General features: G+C 40.3%; 2 protein-coding genes across 2 annotated transcripts; one reads left to right on the top strand and one right to left on the bottom strand.

Moving 5' to 3' along the window:
• Positions 1-111: 111 nt before the first annotated feature.
• LOC103381638 (ERH, mRNA splicing and mitosis factor) lies at positions 112-1477 on the bottom strand. The gene is made up of 4 exons (XM_008314097.3): positions 1324-1477; positions 863-950; positions 383-503; positions 112-291 (listed from the first exon to the last, which is right to left on the bottom strand). Exons 1-4 carry the CDS (start codon positions 1324-1326, stop codon positions 189-191), a joined length of 315 nt encoding a protein of 104 aa, XP_008312319.1. The 5' UTR covers positions 1327-1477; the 3' UTR covers positions 112-188.
• Positions 1478-2108: 631 nt separating this feature from the next.
• psen1 (presenilin 1) lies at positions 2109-14349 on the top strand. The gene is made up of 11 exons (XM_008314109.3): positions 2109-2261; positions 3866-3946; positions 6115-6476; positions 6855-6996; positions 7893-7960; positions 8088-8308; positions 9028-9126; positions 9689-9769; positions 9849-10022; positions 11016-11134; positions 11312-14349. The coding sequence occupies exons 2-11, from the start codon at positions 3908-3910 to the stop codon at positions 11465-11467; spliced, it is 1461 nt and encodes a 486-aa protein (XP_008312331.1). The 5' UTR covers positions 2109-2261; positions 3866-3907; the 3' UTR covers positions 11468-14349.
• The last annotated feature ends 1247 nt before the right edge of the window (positions 14350-15596 follow it).

Genomic DNA, 15596 nt, shown 5'->3' with positions numbered 1-15596 from the left:
TTAAATACAAAAAAAAGGGCAAATGTATTTAAAAGAAACTCTTTATTAATAAGTCAACCATAAAGATACAAAATGCACCTCCTCTTCACGAAGGGGGAAAAAAACTTTTTAAAAAAATCTCCACACAAGTTAGTTTTTCAACAGGTAAGATAGAGTAAACATAAATTCTCCACACAGTGATTCCTGCTTTACTTTGCTGCCTGGTGGGCCTGACGCCGCAGCAGCACGTAGATCTTCTCTTTGATCCAGTCCTTGTTGTATGGCTGGTACGTCTGTGTGTCGGCACGATACCTATATATTAAAAAAAAAAAAAAAAGTTATAAAGAAAATGGGAAAAAGTTGCAGGCAGCAACTAATCAAACTGGACTTCAATCAGACATACACCAAACAGCTGAGGTCGGCCAGGTCATCGATGAAGTCAAACAGCTGACTGATGTCGTACGTGATGGACGGACTGTTGGGGTTCATTCTCTTTAGATGCTCCTCGTACATCTTACACACACCTGTGCACAAGGCAAAAGCCTTAAACCATCTAAACAATAACATCTTTTATTTTATGGAAATAATATTTGCAGAGCCAGTTGTAAGACACATAGTTCTACCTGAATATACAGAAAGTTTTTTTGTCAAATATTAATTTAACTTGGGTGATTATGATTAATCACAACTAACTGTAATCGCAATTACAAGTAATTGAGATTTATTCACTACAATTGATTACTATAATTAATCAGAGCTATTATTCTTGTTATAACATTTCTAATAGGGTTTTAAGACATTTGGGAGCAGAAAATATCCATCTAGCAGAAAGGCACAATTTGTTTCTCTGTTGGGAGTTGGTGACAAAATGTCAGCTATTTACCTTCCATGCACTCGTTCACAGATTCATAGTCAGCATACGTTCTCCCCTCTGGTCTTTTGGTGGGCTGCACCAGCAGGATGGTGTGGGACTGAAAGACAATTTGCCAAATGTTACAATCATTCATTCATTTTCCTCTCACAAAGGACATGTTCTCAGTTTTGATGCTGCAATTTCAACGTGTATTTCAGTGCGATACGTTGTATTTAATAAACGCTTTCTAACACGTCAACACGCTTCCAATTACAAAACATTACTTTAAATGCTTTACCTCATGTTTCTCTCAGTTCACCGTGAACCAAAAACAACTGTAGTTACACAAACCCCTCCTCCCCCCGAGACGGATTTGTCTGTTTAAAGAGCTTTGATCGAACATTGCTAAAATAAATCCGTTTATTTCTTAAAAAACAAATACGTATGAAGATGTTGTTTGTCTTAAATATGTGCTATCAAGACGCGTTTACCATATTTCCAGTTATTTGTCTTGTGGTTTCTGTCGTTTACTCCAACCCTCGCTGTTTCTTCTTCTTCTTCTTCTTCTTCTTCGGCTCAGCTTTTTGACCTCCAACACCGGAAGAACAACGCCGGTTCTGTCGGTGATGCATTCATGGACTGCACAAGCGATGGATACTATCCACCCAAACCAACCGCAAACAATTTTAATATTATTTTATATACTAAGTAACCAAGTGGAGAAACAATAAGCTACCATTGTGTAGCTGTGTTTAAAAAAACGTTTATGTATTTTGCTCGTTTTCTTACCCTATTGTTTACCCCCTCTGTTCATTGAGAGTGTTCTGTATAAGACTCTAAATGTAGAAAGGGGTGTCAAATTTGTAACCGTTTGATACTGACATTCTAAAACGACTCATGTTTTTTGGTTATATAAATAATAAACATGTGTTTTTGTGCCCAATACAAATGTATTGTTCTCTGCGTGGTTCATCAAAATGCAGTGTCAGCCATAACAGAAATATTGCTGTTGTTTTGTATAATTTATTTTCAGATTATTACTTAAAACTGGGAATAACCTTTAATACAAATATAACCTTAACACAGAACAATGCTGTAAGGTTTTTTTCTATTCCTATTTATTCCCACTACTATCACTTTTCTGACAGTAGTGTTCGACCATCGTCATTTGTTCACTAATAAAAGGAGGTGGCACATCTTAATTAATTATGTTTAAGACGAAGGCCAATTAACGAGACAATTTAACAACACAGTGTTTAGAGTTGACACTTGAATGCCTCCTAAGTATGAGATGGGCAGAAAGCGGAAGTAGTTCTCGCTAGTTTCTATGGTTAATTTACACCAGCGGCCGGAAGTTCTGTGAAAAGACAGGAACAACAAAGAAGGGAGATCTCCCGGGTTTTAAAGCTATTTCAAAACGCAATTTGAGGTAATTACTCGCTGCCTTTAGTTTATAAACCTCATAACCCGACATTAACGATTCAAATTTAGCGCTTTGTTTATGAGCAATCAGAGTATTTTAGCATTAGCCAGTTAGCTTCAGCGCTGCCTCATCTGCCGCTACAGCATGATTCGATTTTTAGAGAACGACTGTGGATATACGTCTCAGAGTAAAGTAACTGGTCATTCATGCACTTTGTCATTTTTCATTGTTCACAAAATTGATTTGAACAAAACACTAAATGTAGTACTAGTCGTTCCAGCTAAATTTTAAATAAAATATACTGGCGATAAATCTGTGTATACATTTTAAATGTATCCAGTTGTTTACTGAAAGTGATTAAATTAAATGTTATTATTGTTTATTCTAACTTGACACTTGTGCACATAATATCGTTGAGCCCTATATTAATTAATATAATAAATGTTAAATACACAATGGAGGTATTTAGTATAATAGCACTGTTGTTACTTTAATTATAACTTGTATAATATAGCGTTTGTGAAGTGATGCCTTAGTGATGTATTGGTTATGTATCCAATATAACATATTTTATATACTTATTCCTGCATCTGTGTATGTTACACTATTTCATGAGGACAACCATTGGTATGTATAATAGTTTCACACTGAAAAGCTGTGACGAAATTAGAGAAAATGTTGTGGACTCCCACTGAGAAAGTTGTCCAGTCTCACCGCTGTGGAACTCTGTCACCTACAGACTTGTAGTGTTTACACAGAGCGGGAGAAACATTACCTACCAACAATAATGTTGTACAAGAACATCAGTCTTCAATTGGAAGGAAGTGTAAAAGCACCCTGAGTGGTAGAATATGCGGTAATTTTTGTGTTGGTATTTAACCAAGAAGTCCTATTAAGGGTAACCACTCTTTAAAAGAACAGAGAGACCTGACCAAGATAGCAGTCAAATATTTTTAAATGCAGTGCAAATTTGTTTATCAAAAAACATGTATTTAACATGTATTTACCCCAGTAGACATTAAAGCAAATACTGAGGGTTGGTATCATAATGTTGTACACCTGCTGATTTGTGGAGCTGTACACCTCACACGTATTTTGATACTTAAACCACACAATTTAACACAATTAATCGACATTTTTAACATAATACTGTGAGCTTTGTTTGGGATTTAACGACAGCTGACATCCTTTCAACTGTATTAACGCCATCTGCTGAGGCTCTTGTTTTGCTGGTAAATACAGTATGTTTTTACGGAAATGCAATGATGACGTTCAAAACAGGGAAAATACAGGGTGAGGGCAGCATCCCAGCAAACAAGAATTGTCTTGGTGCCACATTATTGATGTATGGGAGTCATCTGGTTTGACGTTGTGGTTTATTTGGTTTTGAGGACATTCATATTTCGATGTTAATGTCAACAGCACTGCTGTTGTGGCTTTTTCTTTACGTCAGCACGGAGTCAACTTTCGGTCAAGGTTTTGCCTCACGGATTTTTAAAGTATATCCCACCCTCTATGATTACACTCTTGATTATATTTGGTACCTCTGATGATGTCATTAGCTAAACATTATCTCCCTCTCTCTCTCCCTCACCCTCTCCCTCTCGAAGATCTGGTTTTACTTGTGAGGCCCAGTGTTTTCTGAGCCAGCGATGGTGAACAATATTGAAATGGATATCGAAAGCAATATGGTGAGTATAAATCACACTCTCTGTACTTACATCTGCGTGTTTTTTGTTGTTGTTTGGGCATAGGTTGAGCAATATTTGGTCAACAGAAAAGACTGTTCTTTAAAAGTTCATCTGTTTCACAATCACACACAACGGTGGAGTTTGAGTCTGATTTCCTGATCTTTCTCCTTTTAATATCAGGACGAAACAGATTGTAGTCTAAATAAGGGATATGTAGGAGATACATGTGAGTGAGAGTGTTTACCGTGTCCACATAAAGGTGTGGCCACATTGGTGTTTTCAAAGGGCAAAGTTTTCATTTCACTGTCATAGTCTGCTCAAGGATCACACTTCCTCCACGCTTTGTTTAACCAACGATAGTTGTGCTTAAACATTGCAACAGTATCTGTGTAGAATGATAGTGTTACAGTTAAACAGTCATTCATGCTGTAATAAAAATCGTGTCCTTGGCTGAAAAGGACATTTAACAGGCATTTTGCTCCACTTGTGCAGTATCTCTGCACTCTTAGCTTTAGCTCATTCACCAAACGTGTCTGTGTCTCTGATGCCCTTGTTACTATCATTGGCTTTATTCCCAAGCCTGGGAAACAATGCAGCGTCCCACACACTGAGGTCATTTGGTAGAGCCAGCCGCCGCTGCCGTCTGTTGTTTTTAGGAGTTGTGGCAGATTTAACTTCTCACGTAATTCTCCAGAGATCCCTGCTGTCTGCCTGCTGTTCTACCTGATGAAATTGCTTCATGTCTGGGCTGCTGCATGTTTCAACTGGCCTGGCAGCCTGACACTTCTAGTTCACAAACTCTCTCCTTGACTTTCCTCATTTACTTACCCTGACGGCACAGATCCTGAGGGTGAGTGGGAATGAGCAGAGGTTTGTTATGGTTGGAAGGAACGAGTGTCAGCGTTCCACTTCAGCCCTGGTCTGTCAACAGCTTTGACCTGATAACACTTTTGTTACAATGTTTGTACAGCCAACAAAAACAGTTTGATTAATAATATTTTGTCCCGTTCACAAGGTCTGTATTATGAATATATTCAAGATTACAGGAAATCTAAGGTTCTAAGTTTGAAGGTTTTTTGGATATACTTTGGGAGACTGTGAAACGTAAACTTTGAGTTTCCTAATTTGAGTTGTGACACGTCCTCTTCCTTGCAGCAGTTGCACAAGAATGTCGTTTGAAGAGTTGCAAAAGAAGAACCTAACAAATATTAATATCTGGTCCATCACATACAAAAAACAGCCTTATAGCCTTAGTCTCTTCCTGCAGTCTCTTCCTGCAGGGAAGCCAGCTGTGGATCATGTCGCCTATAGTTGCCAAAACTGTCCAGCAGGTGGAAGCAGACACTGCTAAACTCTCACGTGACACAGGATCTCAGAGGCAGAAACCTACTCTTCTGGAAAGCCCCCTTTTTTCCAGCCATTTGTCAGTTTGATCCACCAGTTAGTTTCAGAGCATTGAACCAGATTTCTACCATGTGTTTTTAGAAGTCACGCCTCCTCCTGATGAGTCATTCAGTTTAACTTCGTGGTTATTTTTTTATTATAACTACCGTTATATTTAAGGAGCTATGTCATATTTTAGGCCGAAGTTCTGGCTTTGACTGTAGAAATTGTCACTTTGCAGTGGTTGCGATGTACTCTCACCAGCCACTACATTAGGTACATTATTCAATTGCATACTGATGCATAGTGTACATCTATTCACCAATCACATGTCAACTGTTAAGACAATTACAGTAACGAACATCTACAAAAGTTTAGATAAGTTGGTATCAGACAGGCTGCTCAGATTTTTTTTTTTTAAACTTCAGGTCGACAGAAAAATAATCCAATGTACCCAATAAAGTGATCAATATGTGTAGATACCAAAACTGCCATGAACAAAAGAGGAACAGTTACTGTTGCCTTTATCCTGAATTTTATTATATGAAGCATTTTTCAGCTCATTAGCCAAACATTTTTACAGTTTGTCCCTTGAAGTTGTTTTACTGGACCACACCTAGATACTGCTGATCAACAGGCATGTGCTTGTTCCTCTTGCGGTCACTTTTACTGTTAGAGTTTAAGCCAGAATAAGTAAATGTATTCTGGATATTTCTCAAGAAGCGATTTAAAAAAAAAAAAAAAAATTCAGAAAAATATTAAATTTGTCATGATTTTCCTCACAGGACCAACAGGCGGCCAGTATGGCCACTCAGCAGCCACAAGAAGCTGGGCAGCCAAGACCCAGATCAAGAGGTAGTTCAGGAGCTGAAGGAGGAGGAGGAGGAGGAGGTGGTGGCGGCGACGGTGGCGGCGATGGAGGAGGTGGCGTTGGAGACAGCAGGCCGGAGCAGAACGGACAGCCTCCCGCTACTCGTGCTCCACGCGTGGTGGAGACGGAGGAGGACGACGAGGATGAGGAGATGACCATGAAATATGGAGCCAAACACGTCATCATGCTCTTCGTCCCCGTCACCCTCTGCATGGTGGTCGTAGTGGCAACAATCAAGTCTGTCAGTTTCTACACCCAGAATGATGGACAGAGACTGTAAGTATCATGACTTCTCAGATGCTCCATCACTCTGGGGTTTTTAATTATGTGTAATATAATTTTCTGCCACTGGATGGTGGTAGTGTAACGTGTTGCAAGACGTGAAATAACAGAAACGCATGATTTTGGTGTTTGGTTCAAGGCACCAAAAGATTATGTTTTATACCTTGTGCTTTTCTCACAGTAAAGTGATTCTGAATTAGCAAAAGCTGCAGACACTAAAACACTGTTAGTGTGAAGTCAGAGCCAAAACATAAAAAAAGCATAGAGAAATGAACTGCATCCTAACACGGTGTCAAGCGTTGAAACATTTTTTTAACAACCTTGACTTTCTCTTGTCGTGTGTGTAACCTGTCTTTAACTGTCCTCCTTCAGCATCTACACACCGTTCCCTGAAGACACAGACACAGTGGCTCGGAGAGCTCTGCACTCTGTCCTCAACGCCACCATCATGATCACTGTGATCATCGTCATGACTGTGGTGCTGGTGCTCCTATACAAATACCGCTGCTACAAGGTACAGACTCAGATACAGCTAAGACTGTGTTGTGTCTTAGACCGCACATATAATGAATGTGTTAAGGTTTACACATCCATTATATCTATCATTTGGCTTTGGTTTAAAATCAGTATGACAGATGGTGACATTTATTATTATTGGAGACATTTGTCTGTTCATGTTCAACTGAAATAAGAGCATCTTTTGGATTGTATATTATTGTAATCAATCCAGACAAATATCTTCTTTTGTTTGCCTTTCCTAAAGCTCATAGACATAGATTAATGTAACATCAAAAGAAATGACCAGGACTGTATATTGGGGAGCTTTGTAGTGTATTCTTGTGAGATATTTCATTCATTGTTGTCAAACTAAAACTGCTTCATCAAGTTTTCCAACTGTTTGTTTTTTTCACACTCATTTGAGTGGCTCTGTATTGGACTCCATTTACTGTTTGAATGTTCCACTGTCAGAGATCCTGTGTTGACTTGTCAAACACAACTGTCCCACCACCAACATGGCTGCATCATCTTTAGGTCTCAGGAATGGGTGTGTACCATCATCTGAGCCAATGCTGTTAGAACAGTGAAAAAATAGTACATTCTGTGAACAGGCACAGTCCTGTTGTTGTGTAGTTACATATACTGAGTGTGCAAAAACCCTGTAAAACTACATCATAAGTGTTTCAAAACAATTAAAAGTCTGTAGACGGCACACGCACCCTCAGCAGCAGACAGGTGGAGCTGAGAATTTTGACAATCAGATTTGTGCCTTCTTGCCTGTCGCTGTCTTGTCCTGCTGTTGTAAACTCCACCCATCTCTTGGTTAAAAAAACATCTAACAAGTTTTTGCAAGCACTGATTTCTTCAAACATTGTGGATTAGATGTCGTGACTCAGGTCTTTGTCTCCACAGGTGATCCAAGGCTGGCTCTTTCTCTCCTCGCTGCTCCTGCTCTTCTTCTTCTCCTACATCTACCTCAAGTAAGTCACACCCCCTGCATTAATTTTAGTCTCCAAACTCGTGTCTGGTTTACATGGCTTCAGTCATGACCACAGACAAAGTCTTATCAGATGTTTTTTTTTCCCCCTGTCCTGCTCTGTCCCACAGAGAGGTTTTCAAGACCTACAACGTGGCCATGGACTACTTCACGCTGGCGTTAGTCATCTGGAACTTTGGAGTGGTGGGCATGATGTGTATTCACTGGAAAGGTCCTCTGCGGCTCCAGCAGGCCTACCTCATCATGATCAGTGCCCTGATGGCCCTGGTTTTCATCAAGTACCTGCCAGAGTGGACTGCCTGGCTTATATTAGCTGTCATATCAGTCTATGGTAAATCTTCGTCTTTGTCTTCCTCCTCCACTGACCTCTGTTTGCTCCTAAAAAAGACAGCAGCTCCGGCACGTCCTCTGAAGACAGCACTGTGCTCTCTACAAAACATCTGTTTCTCCTTAATGCCTAAAACTCTCATTATATAAAACCTTTTATCTAGCCTTTTGACTCTACTTTATGACCAAGTAAAAAGCTTGTCTTTGTGGGACACGTGCAGTCAGTTTTTTTTTTTTTTAACAGTTATTTCTCAATCACTTTCTTTAGAATGTTGTTTTGTTTAAAACACTCTATTGTCCTAATTCCTCGACAGTTAATTTAATCCCAGAGACACCCAGAATAGGTCTGAAGTTAACGCTCGAGATAATCAAAGAAGCTGTGAGCTGCATTTCTTTAATTCCTGGTTTTTGGTGGTTGCTCAACACATAGCTGCCCTTCAAGGGTGGGGAATTTAAGCGACAGCTTTTAATTTCAGTGGACCAAAAATAAGCTGACTTTTCCAACCAGTTTGATTGTCTTTGTGTTAACAATTGTCAGTTTAAACTGACCACATTGCAACTTTGTTGGGTTAAAGTAGTAGAAGATACACATCGTGTTAGTAATAGCTGTAATATAATCAACCCCATCATCTCTCTTATCAAACATTTCAGTTCCACACCTGTCAGTTGTTCTGTCTGCAGTCTGAGCTCACGTGTCTGACCTCTGTCTCTCTCCTCTGACAGATCTGTTGGCAGTGCTCTGTCCTAAGGGACCTCTGAGGATCCTGGTGGAGACGGCTCAGGAGAGGAACGAACCTATTTTCCCAGCTCTCATCTACTCCTGTGAGACTCAGTCTGAACAGACACTTGGATTCATCATTAACACTAGGAACTTGATAAATCAAAGACAGCAGTTTAGTTCTTCCAACACAGATACATCCCTAGATATTTACACCATAATCCAGTTTTCTCCTGTCATATAAACACTTGGTGATTCTATCAAAACGTGACTTTCATATCTGCTCATAAATCAGATCTCATCTGACTTACAGCAAATGCAACCATAAATAATGGTCAATGCAAACATTCTAACACTGTTGAAGGGGCTAGCCATTAGGGGAAAAATCGATGGTTACTTTCACTCACTCCACAGACAACGAATTTCACATTAAAACACACTGACATGATGACGTGCAGTATCCATTTTTACTTCCATAAACACAGTGTAACTTCAATGTCCTGTTTTGAAGAGGTGAAAGTGAATATTTTTATTAAAAACTGTTTTTTATGTTCCATAGACTTCAGTCACAGATCAAGAGAACATTTAAAAACAACCATAGTTAAACAAGTGTTCAACAATGGTGCTGTACAAATTCAATATACGTACTATTTATCCTTCTTACAGCAACAATGGTTTGGCTCGTCAACATGGCTGACACCGACAGGCCAAACAGGAACTCCACAGAAGCAGCTCCACCTCAACAAGGTGAGTTGGCGCCCCCTGAATGTGAACTGTTGAACCTGACGCTGGTTGTTATTTCTGTCTGACAATCTTTTGTCTGCAGCCGTGACGTCTCCTGCCCCCTCCAGTCCGTCTCAGGATGACGGGGGCTTCACCCCCAACTGGGTCACTCAGCAGGAGCATCAGTTGGGAACGCTGCAGTCCACTGATGAGAGCAGGAGAGAGGTCCAAGAAATGCCTTCTGCTCGTCCTCCAGTGGATGATGACGACGAGGAGAGTGAGTGCTGATGGCAGGAGTTTTTGTTTTGAAGAACCTGGTCATGGAGCTGACCTTTAACTACAAAAACACCCACAAACGCTAAAATAAACGTAGGCCTACCTCATCATGATCAGTGCTCTGATGGCCCTGGTTTTCATCAAGTACCTGCCATGATATAACCATTCAGTTATAGAGAAAACCGAATGGTTAGATCAGTGGACCATTGGTTCAAAGTTAACCTCAGACATTGTTCGTTGATGATCTGAGCACTCAAGAGATTTATTCCCTTTATGATGTTTATTATTTAGGGTACAGTAAAGCTAAGTAGACCACTGTTGGGTGTTGGCCCAAGTCTGAAGCAGTGGTAGTGGTAATTAGGTAGTTACAGGCCAGAAAAGAAGATACCCCACGGTTCTATATGTCAAAGTCAATTAACTTCAGCACGTTCTAAAGAGGACTTTTACAGAAGAGTGTGGACCCACACCATAATTAAATAAATAAAGATGAACTGCAGATGTTGACTGATATTCCATTATATTGAAGATTAGGTGAAAGATCTATTTTATTAATACAAAAAAATATGCTATAAATCTCAGTGAAAATGATGAAGAATCATCTCCTCCTCCACCACCTCCTTCTGTGTCTTCTCTTTCTCAGGCTGTAATCATCTTCTCCCAGCTCCCTCTTCTTTCCAAAGCTATAAAAAGATTTTAAGAATGTTTTTTATGTGACCCCTCTGTGAAATTAGTGCGTTTGTAAATGCGGCTGCTCGTCAGTTTGGAGAGAGTTTTTAGTCGGAGCAGATTAGGAGGAGATTATTTATGGCAATTGCTGGGTTTCACTCACGTCTCCACTATTTGGGACTCGCTTTTGCTCTGACTCAAAGCTTCAGTAAATACTGGGCTGCAGCTTCTGTTTGTACAGTAATTACAGTCGAGTAGAGATGTTTCTGTAGGAGTTGGAGGGTTGAATTAACCCTGTCCTAAATGCAGTGTCCTCCTGTGTTGTTAGGGGGCGTCAAGCTGGGCCTGGGAGACTTCATCTTCTACAGCATGTTGGTGGGAAAGGCCTCGGCCGCCGCCAGCGGGGACTGGAACACCACACTGGCCTGCTTTGTGGCCATCCTCATTGTGAGTGAGCACAGCTACTTATTTTGGTGTCAGGCTTCCGTCACCACAGCCTCATCCCTGTCTTTTGGCACCACATCTGACTCCACGTGATGTGAAACCCTTGATTTTGTTTGGTACACAGAGGTTCCATGTGTTTGTTCCTGTTTTTTTATTCTGTCTCTGTCTCTGTCTCTGCAGGGCCTGTGTCTCACCCTCCTCCTCCTGGCCATCTTCAAAAAAGCTCTCCCCGCCCTTCCAATCTCCATCTTTTTCGGCCTGGTCTTTTACTTCGCCACAGATAACTTGGTACGGCCCTTCATGGACAAGCTGGCGCTGCACCAGTTCTACATTTAGCAGGACGCTGGCTCTGATGACCCTCACTTTCACGGCCCTACGGCCGAGGACCCCAGAGCAGATTCTTCACAGCTGGGGAACTAAGGATGATGCAGGGGCATATCACGTCCTGCATCCTCTACTCAGAACTTAAAAAGCTGATGAGACACACGTTGTTTTTGTTCTGCCTTTCTTTTAGGCACCAAAAGCTGTTCCTCCAAACTTTAATTATTCTTTTTAACCTAAAAGTGACATTCCTGGCTCCACCTGTGACCTCATCTTCAAATTACTATCACTGGTCTCAGGCAACATTTAAGTTAGAGATAATATTTTACTTTAATTCATCCAGGGAAGCTTTTTCAACAGAAACCCTGCATCACCTTAATATCTGTATGACTACAGTCTTAGTCACTTAACAGCAGGTGCCTTGCTCATGGACACCTCAGCGGTAGCTGTTGGGCGAGGGGGGACGGATTGATTGAATCTCCCTGCAAAGACTTGAAAAAAGTCATACAAATCAAACCTGTTTTCATACGTTGTCGACCGCCATCATCCCTGAACGTCAATACAGAATGTAAATGTCGTGGACAGCCAGCAATGTTGTCATAGACTGGTTGTGTAGTTTGACTACCTGGTCATAACGTGCTTTTCTTTTACCACTGTAAAGAATAGTTGAGACAAACAAACAAAGCTCTGATGTGAGACAGTGTGATTCAACACATATTTCATGTGAGGAAAATGTAAATCAAGAATTTGTGACTGATTCCATTGTGTTTTCTGACCTAAATGTAACTGAATTCACTTCACCTGCAGGGGGAGTAAAAGTCATACACATGCATACCTGCCATGTTTGACCTGGGTGGTGCGTCTGGTGTCTGTAGAATTGAGCTTACTGTCCAGAACAGAGGAAGCGATTTTATGCAATATGTTGTTGCCTCTATAGGTGGAGAAGATGGAGCTGATTGTGGTTTAAAAGGAATTCTTGCTTGCCTTTATTTCAGGAAGAACACAGTACTAGCAGAGATCCTTAAGAAAATAAGACTTCTCTTACTTAATTAGTGACTGTTATGATGTTGATTGCTAGTTTAAGGTTGTCTTTAACAGAACAAAGTGTTCATTTTGCAGATCATAATCTCATTTAGTGGAAAACAGATGACAAAGCATTACAGGACTCTAAAATTTGATCCTTTTTGACCAGTTTACCTGTAACTGTTCAGCAAAATGTGACATCATGTCACTGCTAAGGACTTTGAAACAGATGTTTAAGATCTTAAAGTTCTCAAAGAAAATTATTATTGAATGAGGAGTTGACTTTTCTTCTGCAGACCAGCTTCAAGTCTGTTTTGTCTCTAAAGCTGAGGACACACTATGAGAATTTTGTTCCCCTATTTTACGTTCCATTTCCAGTTTCCAGGTTAAATTCTGCACCAGTTGGGGTCAGTCCCAATTGCATTGGCACAAAACTCCTTACCATGATCAGGTCACATGAACTGATTTCCGACTGGAAAACCTGTGTTGCCATCAGCCAATAGAAAAAGGAATGTAGCAGACAGAAATAAGGAAATAGAATCGGAACAATTATTGCAGACAGATCAGGAGCAGGAGTGACTACATGTTGATAACAGTGCTGTCCTTGAGTCAGTGTAGTGTGTCTCTAGCTTTACAGAAGAAAAAGATTTGGTGAGAGCAGCAGTGCGCTTGAGTCATCTGAACGAAAGTGAAGGTGAACGAAATCAGCAGCTAAGCATTCAGCTTAAAGTGAATTTGAAAAAACATGGTACGTGCAGTGCACTGGTGCCAGTGAAGAGCATTTGTCCATTTGTTCTTTGTTGTCATTGTCGTCTTTGACCAAAACCATTCATGCAACCAAAAGTCTGGAGACTACAATTTATTTGCCTCATTAAACCAGTGTAGTCTGTTCTTACAGTCTGCATTGAATTACAATGCTGGGCTCCATCTTCACTTTTAGGAAAAGATCCAGGTTGAACTGCCAGGAAGAGGCAGATCACAAAATTGATGTTGCAGACATGGCAAGCAAGAGCCGGCTCTTAATACTACGCTGTCAGCCACTCAGCAGTTCTGCTGAAGAAGCAGGAGGTTTCCGTGCCTTGCACAAGGGCATCACTTTAATACTACTAGTAGTTGTTGTTGTTGTTATTGTGAGACAGAAACTTGCATTTTGTTTTCCACCTAGACTGATGTTGTCTTACCAGGGAATGTAACCTGTGATTGGTCTCAAACTCTCAACCTTTAGGCAACAGCCGCCATCATGACGCTCGCCTGGTGCTGTCTTAAACTATGCTTCACTTTAGACGCTGACACCGTTTCCTCTTTACACGCAGACTCTGGAGGGTTTTTCCAAGATATGCAGACATGATATTTTGTACCTTTTTTTTTTTGTTTTTCTTTTTTTCAAACATGGCAGACATGTTTGCAGTTTTTAAGGCATTACTAAGATCTATGTTTATGTGACTGCAAATTGTTGAATGTTGAAAAAGAACAGGTCCTGCTAAATGAGTGAACAGTGGATGTAGTTAAATTTGTACTTGAAGTGTGTGGACAATTGTCTCCAGTCAAGAACATTACCATTTCCACTTATCTACTTCAGTCCAGTTTAAACACCACACCACTTCTGAGATGTGAATGTAGCTGAACCTAAACTCAGCAGCTTCTTATACCTGAGAAACTTCTGATGAGCTTCACTGGTGGCTCTTCAAACGTTGCACTCGATTTTTACGCATATTCCCAGAAAAGAGCGAAACCAACAGGAACAATATTATAGAATTGTTCGAGGACAGTTTTCCCTTGTTTTGGGAAAACAAAGTATGTTGTGTGACTGACTTTCTCCCCTGTCTTCACATGTGTTATGCAAGGTTATTCAATTTTGGTTTTGTTCTTTTTTTTTTTTAAATAAACATACTGAAAGTAGACTTAGTCTTTAGCGTGGTTGTGTTTCTACCTTAGAATTCTTCTGTGGAGTCCAATTACAATCTGGTTTTATCTCATCCTTAAATTAAGCACATTGTCAGATGGCATTAAACCGAGGCCACTGCATGCTGTACTGAAGGTTTAAACAGCCACTGATGTTCCTGATAAACTGTTGTACAGTCCAAGAAGTAGCTGAAGTTTTCTGATCATGTTCTACTTGAGAAGTGTTAGATCTGTGCTGAGGAGATGTAGTGGATAGTGGACAGAGTTGGAGCTCAAGGTTCTTTATTGTCATTACAACACGTTAGACATGGGATGAACGAAATTAGTTTCCCTGGTGAAGGTTCTCCCTACAAGTGACAGAGGGGAAAGAATTCAAGCTGCCAGGAAAGAAGAAAAGGGAACAAGTCCAGAAAAAAATAAAAGTCCAGAGCCCCAAGAGCCGACATGAGGAGGTGGAAATTGTCCACTAATTAACAGCCACAAAGAAGGTTTATCAAGACCCCAGCAGATGTTATTTGTCACCAAGAAGACTGTTTTTCCATGTTGGTCAGGACAGTGGCACAGTTTACCCAGAATGTTTAGTCTCATGCTGAGGCTGCTCTGACTGACTCATTTCAAAATCCTCATTTTGGCGGTGTGTCCTGTAGCTCAGCTGGTGAACAACAACAGATTTAACTCCACAAAGCCTGTCTTGCACTTGAGTCCAGACACCTGCTCAGTCCAGATTATGTGACACTGGACTCTTAAAACACACAGTTCCAGTGCCAGACAAAGTTAAACCATCAATATCAAAAGTGATACCTTGTTTTTTTTAATGACGTCTTTGTGGGAGGTGCTAGCACACTGTCTGTTTATGAAGAAGAACCAGAAAAAAAAGTCATCAATTTTGAAACAATGGCTGTTGGTTTACTGATGCCTGTTTTGGTTTGTTTGTTACAGTGTTGTGTCTAGAAGAATTATATAAAATAATTATATCACAAAGTACAATATTGTGGCAGCATTGTGTGCTGTGACGCTATGATGTAAACTCAGTGTTTCCATGTAATGGAAACTTGGATTTTCCAAGTTTCAGTTAAAATAGGTTGTTTAATGTCAAGGACGATGTGGGAAGATACAGTAAAATAATCTCCCCATTAACTAATGTTTAACTTCTTTTATAATTAATATTCAATATCATCATGGTGAGAAATGTATCTCACCATAATGACGTTGAAGAATG

This window comes from Cynoglossus semilaevis, chromosome 1 (genome assembly GCF_000523025.1).
Source record: "Cynoglossus semilaevis isolate Cse_v1.0 chromosome 1, Cse_v1.0, whole genome shotgun sequence".
Classification (NCBI taxonomy): domain Eukaryota; kingdom Metazoa; phylum Chordata; class Actinopteri; order Pleuronectiformes; family Cynoglossidae; genus Cynoglossus; species Cynoglossus semilaevis.
This window is presented reverse-complemented; position numbering and strand designations above follow the sequence as displayed.